The 10,346-nt window shown below is 63.1% G+C and overlaps 1 protein-coding gene across 10 annotated transcripts in view; it reads right to left on the bottom strand.

Annotated features, from left to right (window-relative positions):
• Positions 1-1,746: 1,746 nt before the first annotated feature.
• Positions 1,747-10,346, bottom strand: part of Plk5 (polo like kinase 5 (inactive)) — a 10,852-nt gene continuing 2,252 nt past the window's right edge. Inside the window, exons 2-15 of one of the 10 annotated variants that reach the window (XM_048812007.1) lie at positions 9,238-9,363; positions 8,982-9,098; positions 8,149-8,278; positions 7,987-8,074; positions 7,795-7,890; positions 7,089-7,287; positions 6,593-6,719; positions 6,270-6,346; positions 5,872-5,956; positions 5,608-5,677; positions 5,297-5,401; positions 3,780-3,936; positions 2,812-3,103; positions 1,747-2,193 (exon numbers count right to left, since the gene is read on the bottom strand). In XM_048812007.1, coding sequence (XP_048667964.1) covers positions 1,766-2,193; positions 2,812-3,103; positions 3,780-3,936; positions 5,297-5,401; positions 5,608-5,677; positions 5,872-5,956; positions 6,270-6,346; positions 6,593-6,719; positions 7,089-7,287; positions 7,795-7,890; positions 7,987-8,074; positions 8,149-8,278; positions 8,982-9,098; positions 9,238-9,363 — 2,097 coding nt within the window. In that variant the 3' untranslated portion in view covers positions 1,747-1,765. Of the gene's footprint in view, positions 2,194-2,811; positions 3,104-3,779; positions 4,623-5,296; positions 5,402-5,607; positions 5,686-5,871; positions 5,957-6,269; positions 6,347-6,592; positions 6,720-7,088; positions 7,288-7,794; positions 7,891-7,986; positions 8,075-8,148; positions 8,898-8,981; positions 9,099-9,237; positions 9,364-10,346 lie in introns of those variants that run through there. The other 9 variants (XM_048812016.1, XM_048812031.1, XM_048812038.1 and 6 more) reach the window with 9 other exon arrangements.

The raw sequence follows: 10,346 nt of genomic DNA, 5'->3' as shown, positions 1-10,346 counted from the left end.
TGCACCCGGGCAGAAGCCAGGGCAGAAGCCAGGCTGCGGTGCATGTTTGGACTATTTTTTGCAAGAACCTAAGTGTATGAAACAGATGGAAAAAACCAGGTGACTCCGTGACCTCTCCAGAAGTGGAGGGGCCTGGGATCAGTGCGTGGTGGCTCCGGGACTGAGTAGGAAGAGGCCTCGGGAGTGTGACGGGGAGGGTCTGTGCTCTGGCCTGTCTTTGGCCTTGGGGGGAGCCGTGTTGGCACCTGACCTGCAGCTGGTGTCCAGGACACAATCCTGGCCGGGAGGGCGGGCACCCAGGCTGTGCCCCACCCTGGCCCGCTGACCTCTCTTCCCCGATGCAGCGCCTGGCCCAGGGTCGTGGGCAGGGACCTCTCTCCTGCGGTGCGTGCGGTGCCCTGTGGCACAGGCTGCTGCTCCCGGGCATCGCTTTCCTTTCTCTTAATAGCTTTTTTTTTTTTTTTTTTTTTTTGATTACAGAGAAAATGTGCTTCAGGAACTAGACATTATGTCTGTAAATACTTCCAGCATCAATGTCCGGGTGGCGCTCTGGGTCCAGGGTGCTGAGCAGCTTCCACCCACCCAGGGCAGAGCTCCCCAGTCAGGAGGATCCAGTGTCCCAGATGTCCCCCAGGATCCCCTGGGGGCAGTCAGCCCTCCCCATGGAGAACAACTACCCTGACAGAGAAGGGCATCTTAAAAACAGACTATGACGTCACACTGTTCACACATTAACAGTTCCCAACATCAACAAATGTCCTTGGGTGCACATTTCCATCGTGGCTCTGATACGTACATACATATTGGGGTTTGGGGTCACCTTTTAAGGGTGACACCTGCATAATAAGTCAGTTACTCTTTCCCGTGATGAGTGCCGGCGCCAACCTCAGGAGCTGAGCTTCACCCGGAACCCTGCTGCTGGCAGCTCACAGCCCTCCTAAACAGATGGGGCAGCTGAGGGACAGGGCTGGTGCCTGGGTCTCCCGGCCAGCATGGAATCCACTTCCGAACACCTGAGCCGCCACCCCAGAACGGCCCATGAGCCACAAGCTGAGAATCGTGCCTTAAAGCACCCACGGGGACCAAGGCCACGTGACCAGAGCAGATCTGCTACCCGGAGCCCCCAGGCCCCCGCTTTGGCACCCCATGAGGCACAGCCTCCTGCCCCTGGATATGGGTCGCATGTCCTTGCTTTGGCTATCCCCTTGGAGGCCAGCCTCTCTCGGGCCTCAGTGTCTCTGACGGTCACAGGTGGCCCTTCTTCCACAGGCCAGGCTGAGTTCTGTGTCCCCACCCTGGGTGGAGAATGACAGATATCCAGAGACGAGGTGGCCTGGGCTCCCACCTGGGGACACAGAGGGCTCACGCTATCACACCCTGGTGTCTGCAGGCTCCTCCCACATTTGGGGTGAGGGAGCCTCTGGTGTGGTGTCCTGTGGAGGCACCCTGCACCCCTTGTGGCCTCTGGTGACAAACGCTCTGCATCTCATGTCTCCCTGTCTCTCCAGCGCCAACACCAATGTCCCCACTGCTTGTTCATTAAGCAAATGTCCCCGAGTGCAGGTTTTGGGGAAGGCAAGACGCCACTTCGGGTGCTAATCTCTGCGTTGGTGAAAAGTCTCATTGTCTGTGCCACAAAGGGCGCCCCCTTGAGAGGCCCCTCAGGCCCCCGAGGGAGGCGGACGGCATGCGGCAGAGTCGAGTACTTTTTTTTTTTTTCCAATATATTTTTAGACGTTGATGGACTTTATCTTATTCATTTATTTTATGCGGTGCTGAGGGTCGAACCCGGTGCCTCCCCAAGTGCTCTACCACTGAGCCCCAGCCCCAGTCGATGCCCACGGGAGTCTGGTTGAACAGTCAGGCCACAGGGCAAGAAGCCCACCCTGCCACCCTCCTGTGTGCCCCCGCTCTCCCAGCGACATCCCTCTGGGGGAGCAGCAGGAACAGGAATGGAGCCTGGGTCCCCAGCCCCATCACGCGGAGGTCCACTCTGATCCTTGGTCGCTATAAGCTCTGCAGCAGGTGGAGCGTGTGGCGCAGGTGCTGCAGGGCAGCCGGGGCACACTCGCGGCGCTGCAGGGTGCCCAGAGAGTAGGAGGCACCTGGCTGACCCCGCACCCAGTAGGTGAGCAGCAGCCCCTGGCCCTCGCCACTCAGCACAAGCTGGGTCTGCAGCCCACTGAAGCTGACCTGTGGGGCAAGGAGCAGGGGTCAAGATGGGGGCCTCCTCCTGCCCCTGCCCGTCCCTGCCTTCTGGGAGGAGCCCCAGCCTGCTGAATGCCAAAGTCAGAAGCCACGGATTCTACAGTAGAGATGGGGACACTGAGATTAGCTGGGGACTCAGCTGCCAAGGCCCCCTGAGGCCCCCCGAGGGCCCCTCCTGGCCCCGCAGCCCTCGTAGAGTGCGGTCTCCGGGCCCCAGCCAGGCACATCTTTTCTGGCTGTAGAAGCCAGCGCAGGTGCAGAGGGGCCGGCCACTGGGCTCTGCAGCCCCGAGGGACGCAGAGGGCACTTTCTCCCCTGAGACTGAACAGTAACAGGAGCAGCACCGTCAGAGCTGCCCGGAGCTTCACCTGAGGGTCCTCAGGAAAACGACCCATGAGCTTCCCAGGACATGCACTCTAGCCAAGGAAGATCCCCAAGCGTGGCATTCTGCTGTCCCTAAACGTCATCACTGTGCGTTGTGGGGCTGAGGATGACCCCTGGGTGGCCCCCCAGCCCCTTCACACTCAGGAGCCAGCGCTTTTGGGGTCTCCTGGGACCCCAAGCTGTGCCGAGAGGCCCTGGCCCACCTGGCCCCTGGCTCACCTGCAGGGTCCCGTTGCTGAACAGCAGCAGCAGCGCCTGCGAGGTCCCCAGGAAGCGCAGCAGGCAGAGGCCCAGCGCGGCGGGCAGCTGGGGGGCAGGCGAGGCCCCCTCCGGCAGACAGGGCGTCAGGGCGGGGGCCCCTCTCCCTGCCCCCCAGCTCACCTCCCGCAGGCGCCTCTGCATGTAGCCGGTGAGGAGCCGCAGGACGGCCAGCTTGGCGCCCAGCGCCCGGGGCACGTCCCTCAGGGCGAAGGTCTCCAGCCTCCCGCGGGCGGGCAGGTAGCAGATGTGGCTGTGGGCAGGGGGAGGGGGCCTTGGTCCTGGGCACTGTGCCTGTGGGCACCGTGCCACCTGTCCCAGCCTCCTGAGTGGTGACTCTGAAGAAGGCTCTACCCGCCACTCTGTCCCCCCAGCCCTGGCCTCTCCAGTGTCCTCATAACCCCAGATGCTCCCACTGACCGCCCCTCAGCCCGCGGCGCTCCGCCCTCCACGGCCACAGCCACGGCCACAGCCACGGCCTGCCTGGCTCGTCTCCCGCCTGCCTGGCTGGTCTCTGCATCACTTGCGCCAGAAAGACCTGCTGAAGGGTGAGCTGGGGGCTGGGGGGAGTGGGGGCACCCAGAGCCTGGGGAGGCCTTCTGTCCCATCCCCCTCTCCGGGCCTGACAGTGGCCTGGGAGACCTGTCCCTCCCCCCAGTCCAGCCTCCTGCTGTGGTGTGCCCCAGCTGGGGGCCTGGCACACCGGCCCCCCATGACTCCCCTGAACCTCGGGGCCAGAGGCTTCTTCCCGCCCCCTCGACGGCGAGTCACCTCCCTGCTGAGCTGCCCACGTGGGCAGCTTCCTGCAGATGGCAGCCCGCTCACTTGTTGAGCACTGACCCCGGGCAGTGAGCCCTGCCAGGAGTGAAGACCAGTCCACTCAGGGAGGCAGGAGGGTGGTCTCCAGGGAAAGGAGCCCCAGAACTTACCTTCCTGGGGGGCGCAGGGCCATGTGGGTGCCATCCCGAAACAGGACTCCACTGCCCCCATCCGACAGCTGGTAGCCAAAGCCATACTTGCTGGAATGATCCACCCACTTGGGAGCCCAGAGGGGGGGCTGCTGCTCCCCTGGGGGGTCCTGTGGGGCTGAGCACAAAGATGAGGTGTGCTGACCGGGGTCAGGGTGGGGCCTGAGCGGAGTCCAGCTGCTTCACACAGGGCTGGGCAGAGGGTTGGGGGCTCGAACAGAGGGCCAGTCGGCAGAGGAGATGTTGAAGAGTGGCTGGGCATCGTAGTACAGGGGAGGCCGAGGGAGGAGGGTGGCAAGTTTGAGGCCAGCCTCAGCAACTTAGCAAGACTCTGTCTCCACATACAAGACTAAGAGGGCCGGGGTGGCTCAGTGGCAGAGCACCTGGGTTCAGCCCCCAGCGCCAAAGTGAATCAGTGAAAAAACACTGAAAAAAGTTCAGGGACGGGTCTCCTGATTCCTGCCGCTCACAGGGAGAATCTGGGGCCAGGATGTGCTTCAGGAAGTGAGGCATTCTCCACCACTGCCACGGACAAAGCTCCAGAAAGCGTGGTTTTGTTTTGTTCAAAGAATTTGCGTTTGAAAATGGAGGTCTCCCACCGTGGGGTGCGGAGGGTCCCTTTAGCCTCTGGTCTCCTCCGTATTTGAATGTGCTCGATACAGAGAGAGGGTCAGTGACGGAGGAGGGATGGGTGTGCCGGTCCCTCCGATCTGCCCCTCCTTTGCTGTGTGGCAATGCCACCCTGGGGCTGGGAAAGTGACGAGGCCGCAGGTGCCTGCCCAGCATGCGGAGGCCCCGGTCCATCTGCACACCGGGTCACCATATGCCAGTCAAAAATAAAAACAGACAAGTGAATACATTTTTCTGTCGACTGAAAAAATACTGCTCAATGCCACGCGGGATCCTGGATCAGGCCCTGGATCAGACCCTGGGACACAGCTCAGCCACAGAGAGCTCGGCCCTGGGTTCAGTCCCCAGCTCCACAAGAAGAGGAGGAAGAGAAAGGAGAGGCAGTGGGGACAGTGGCATCTGACAGAGGGAGCCGGCTGCTCACGCCGAGGCAGGGGGTCGCAGGAGCCCAGCCCGGACCAGCGAGGCCCGTCGAGTACGTGGCTGACAGCTAAATGGACACAGCGGGCACTCGGTTCCCGTCTGGCCCTGGGTGGGCATCTCAGCCGCCCACGTCCTGGCAGCGAGCCGACCTGGGAGGGGTCGGGAGGTTCCTGCTTATCTTTTCGACTTTCTGTAAATCTCCAACCACTTTCTACCATTTATTAAAAATTTTAAGAATCTAAAAGTTGGCTCCGGTGGCTTAGAGGCTCTAAAGTGAGGGGTCCTCCTCGTACTCAGCCTGGGGAAGGGAAGAGGCCTGTGCCACCTGGGGCTGGGGCCTCCCCAGGCAGGTGGGAGGCTGTGGCGGGTGACGGGTGAGGGGAGGCAGGGTTTGGGGCTGGGGGACACTGGAGGACGGGTCCCACCTCCCGGGGTGGGGTGGATGGACCAGGCGTGGTGCTGGCGGAGGTTGGAAGTCAGTTCCCTCCTGGGTCCTGGCCTCCTCCGTGGCTCTCAGGCTGGGTAAGAAGCTGAGGGGGCGACCCTGAAGGAGAGAGCTCCCCAGCCCTCCCCAGCAGGGCTGAGCCCGAGGCCAAGGGGCTTGCTGGGAGTCACTGCACCCTGAGGCCTCCCGGTCCCCAGCTCAGCCCCAGGGAGCCCCTGAAATGGGGAGGCCCTGGAGGGGGACCCTGGACACTCAGGTCATGCTGGGCAGACAGGGCGGGGCAGCTCCTACCCACAGGGCCAGCGTCCAGGCAGAGCTGTAGGTTCCTGATGGCGGCTGCCACCTCCGTCTCTGGGCTCTCCTGTGGCCCTGGGGAGTCAGAGCAGGTGGGGCCAGCCAGGCTGGGCCCTCCAGACTCTCACATCCAGGAAAGTCTCATCTTTAACCCAGAAGGACAGTTCCCCATGTTTCAGGTGTGGACCAGGAGAGGGCGGTGGCCAGGCTGGGGACGCGCCTCCTGCAGGTGCTCACTGCCAGGGCCAAGGGCCTGCTCACCTGCCGGGTCGCTCCGGAGGGTCCCTTGTGTGAACAAGTGGACGAGGGCCTGGGGACAGTGAGCCCCTCTCTCAGACAGGGAGGCCTTTGGAGGAAGTGGGAGAGGTGAGGGACCCCGGCCCCCAGCCCCGACCCCAGAGCTCCCTCCGCCGCCTTGCTCAGCACCACGGGAATGGCTTCCTCGGGAGCAGCTCACAGGGCACACAGTAGGCACTCAGAAGCACGGTGGGGTGAACCAGGTGTGGGGTGGGTCCCAGGGGGAACCGGGCAGAGGGGAGCTGGGTACAGAGGGGCCCCGTGAGTCAGACCAGATGAAGGGCCTGGGGGTCCCCAGAGGCCCGGGAAGCCTGCGTGGGGCAGGGCTTCGGGGGTGCGGTGCCCTCCTGCGCCCTCCTCACCTCGCTGCCCCAGTCCAGGGAGTCAGGTTCTGGCCCTTCTTCTCCTGGGCCCGAGGCCTCTTTGGAGGTGCAGGGGCCTGAGGGAGCACAAGGCTTTGGCAGAGCCGCGCGGGCAGAGGGGGAGGCCGGGGCAGCGCGGGCAGAGGGGGAGGCCTGGGCAGCGTGGGGCAGAGGGGGAGGCCGGGGCAGCACTGGGCAGAGGGGGAGGCCGGGGCAGCGCGGGCAGAGGGGGAGGCCGGGGCAGCACCGGCAGGTGAGACGGCCGCGGGCAGGCGAGAGCCGGTGCTGGGGACATGGGCAGGGGTGGGCAGCCAGGCACTCACAGGGAGGTCCACACTGGGTCGACAGTAGCTGGCCCACTTTCCGGAAGAGGCTGCCCACAGGTTGTGGGAAGGTGAAGGCCGGGGGGCTGTGGCGGGAGTGGGGCGGCATCCGATCCAGAGTGAAGCCCTTCAGAGCAGGGCGGAGGTCAGTGCACTCACATGACAACAGGTGCTGTCCCCTTGTGCCTGCACCTCCACGGCTCTCCTTCTCCACCTGACCACAGGCTGCCCGCCTCCCAGCACCCGGCTCACCTGGGGCCAGGCCTCCCTGCACAGGGCCTGAGCACCCTCAGCTCCCACCTGTTCTCCCCCTGGGTCCCACCTATACCCCACTGTGCCCCACCTGTGCCTCACCTGTGCCCTACCTGTGCCCCACCTGTGCCTCACCTGTGCCCTACCTGTGGCCCCCCTGGCCTCACCTATGCCTCACCTGTGCCCCACCTGTACTTCACCTGTGGCCCACCTGTGCCTTACCTGTGCCCCATCTCTGCCTCACCTGTGTGAAGAAGTCGTCCTGCAGCAGGTGGTCCAAGTTGGGCCTCTCAGCTGGATCAGGTGCCAGGAGGCGGGCAATGAGACGGCGGGCATTGGGCGACAGGTGGGCAGGCTCTGGATAGTGGCCATCACAGATGTTCTGGTACATCTCTGACAGGGATGCTGCCGCAAAAGGTGGGGTGCCAGTCAGCACTGTGTACCTGGGCCAGGTGGGGGCAGGAGCAAAGGCACCCGTGTCCTCAGTTTGCTCACAGCTACCTGTGCACACCCAGCCATTCCTACCCACCTCACGCCCCCCTCTGACACTCGGTGTGCACTCTCCCAGACCTGAGCTGATCCACGTGCCCTGGCCTCTCCTGTGCACGCTGCTTAGGGACTTTGTGCTCTACCTGCCAGCACCTGTCCAATCCCAGCGTGTGCACAAGCATCTGCACCCTGATCTTCTGTGCCACCCACCTGCACACACCTGTTCAACATCTGTGCACACTCATTCCTCCCTCAGAGGTACCTGTGCACATGTGCCCCACTTACTCCTGCACACTCACATGATGACAGGTGCTGTCCCCTTGTGCCTGCACCTCCACAACTCTCCTCTCTCCACTTAACCTTCCCCGGTACCTACCTTCACCTGTCCTTGCCCATGTGCATGCTCCCACCTGCCCATTGCCTGGTCCTGCTGGGGCAGTCCTGCCCCCTGCCCCACTCACATGATGCAGCCCAGGGCCCAGATGTCCGATGGGCAGGAGTGCCCCTTTCTGGACACCACCTCTGGGGCCAGGAGGTTTGGAGTCCCGCAGAGCACCCTGGGAAGGAATGACGGGGGTGGGAGGCTGGGGCCCCTTGCCAGGTTTGGGGCCTCCCTCACCTACCCACAGGGTCTCAGGGCCTCCCACTCTCACCTGTGGCAGCGGCCCCCTGGCCCCAACCTGGTGGCCAGTCCCAGGTCTCCGATTTTCACCTCCATCTTCTTGTTAAGGAATAAATTACCTGCCGGTGGGGAGGTTGCAGGGGCGTGAGGGGGGGGCACCCTGCCACTCCCGCCCCTGCAGCCCGGGACTCACTGAGCTTCAGGTCTCTGTGCACGATGCGCTGCTGATGGAGGTAGCGCAGGCCACCGATCACGCCCCGCAGGTAGTAGCGCACCTCGGGCTCCGTCAGGGTCTGCCGCGCCTTCAGCACGTGGGCCAAGGACTGCAGGTGGCCAGCAAGCAGCACACAGCACCCGGCGGGTACAGGTTAGGTGGCCATTGAGATCAAGGGGCCCAAGAAGGCAAAGGGAAATCCAACTTGGCCCAGGCAGGCATAGCGGACGGTGGGAGGGGCCCAGGTGAGCATACGGGGCCCTTGGGAGGGCTTGGCGAGAAGTGGGAACAGGCAAGTTCACAGGGGCCCAGATGGCCCAGAGGAGCTTGAGAAGGGCTCTGTGACCGGAGGTGAACAAAGTGGCACCCAGGTGCACCCAGGTGAGTGCAGGTGTGCTCAAGTGGGCAGAGAGAGCTTCTGTGTGTCGGTGAAGTTTGAACTAAGTTCAACTGGGCCAAGGTGGGCAGAGCTAGGTGCAGGAAGAGCTCAGGTGAGCACAGGTGCATGCAGATGAGCACAGGTGGGCATGAGTGGGTTTAAGTGGGCCAAGTAGAAACAATTAGGTTCAGGTGGGCACCGTGGCCACACATGAGCACGAGATGAGCCTGATGACCACAGCATGCACTGAACACAGGTGGGCACAGGTGGGCACAGGGGGTTCTTGGTGGGCACAGGTGAGTGAAGGATGGACACAGATGGCCATACGTGGGCACAGGAAGCAGGCTGACTGGACAGAGAACAGCAAATGACATTGGCACGGATGGGAACAGATGGACAAGGGGCGGGCAGCTGGCTCCCCCTCCCCCAGCACCTGTCGGCTGCAGTACTCCAGCACCATGTACACATGGTCACGGTCAGCGAAGTGTCCATGGAAGGCCACTATGTTGTGGTGCCGCAGGCGGCTGTGCAGGGCGATCTCGCGCTCCACCTGTGGGCCGTCCCCACATGCCCCGGTCTGAGGTGTGCGGGGGATTCAGGCCACCAGCATCACCCTGCCCCTGGGGAGGAAGGGCAGCCTCCCCAGCCGCGCTGCTGGCGGGACCCTGGAGGGCCGATGAGGTGCTCACCTTCCCTCTGGAGGGAAGCCTCCCCGCCCGCGGCACCACCTTAAGGGCAAACACAGCGCTGGTGGACATGTCTGTCAGCTTGTAGCAGCGGCTGAAGGCGCCCTGAGTGAGAGAGGGGTTAGCCTCTGGACTGGACAGGTGCACAGGGCATGTGGACACGCTGGCCACACCTGTGCAGATGCAGTACCCATGGAGGCACCGGGCTGCTGGGGTCAGGTGTGGCCAGCGCTCTTCACACACACACACACACACACACTGGAGACAAATTGCACACAGCTCACACCCTCAAAGCTGGACCCATGACACGTGGACAGGCACACAGGTGCAGGCACACGCAGTGCTGGGTGCATGTGACCCACAGACCACAGTGCAGCACCTGGTCCCCACACCCAGCACCCAGCACATGCACACACCTAGAAACAGTGACCAGAGACCCAGCACCCAGACACAGACACAGCACAACACAGGACCAACACATACCAGCCCTCAACACAGCCCACAGACCACAAAAGTACCTGGACACACAACACACAGGGGCACAAAACACCCAGATACACAGACACATCCAGACCTAGACGCCTACAACCCATAGAACACAACACAGTAGCTAGACACACAACATCCCTACACAACACCTAATGCACCACACTGGACACAACACAGGAGCACACAACTCAACACCCCGATTCACAATACAACCCAGCACACACAGACACACAACATAATGCATGGACCCAAACGACCTGGGCGCACAAACGCACAGCGGGAGAAGAACCGCGCAGACCCAGGAGCACCGAGAAGTGCAGCACAGTCACAGACGTACAAAAGGCACCAGGCGCACACCCCAGACGCGCGCTGAGTACGGGTTCCCGCCACAGGATCCGCACTCCAAGCCCCAGATGTGCACCAAGCCCCAGATGCCCAACCCACACAAGCTCCGCTCAGGACCCCAAACTCGCACGGATGCGCGCCACACGCCGAGACAAAAGCTGGGCTCAGGAGCCACAAGCCGCGCCACACATCGCGTGCTCTCTCCCCGCCCTGCCTCGCCCCCGCCAGGATCCCGAGCCCGGACCCTCGTCGGCGGCACTGCCCGGGAGCCCGGCCCC

The sequence above is a fragment of the Marmota marmota genome, unplaced genomic scaffold (assembly GCF_001458135.2).
Source record: "Marmota marmota marmota unplaced genomic scaffold, marMar, whole genome shotgun sequence".
Taxonomy (NCBI): domain Eukaryota; kingdom Metazoa; phylum Chordata; class Mammalia; order Rodentia; family Sciuridae; genus Marmota; species Marmota marmota.
The sequence above is the reverse complement of the archived record's forward strand: the minus strand, read 5'-3'. Positions and strand labels throughout refer to the sequence as shown.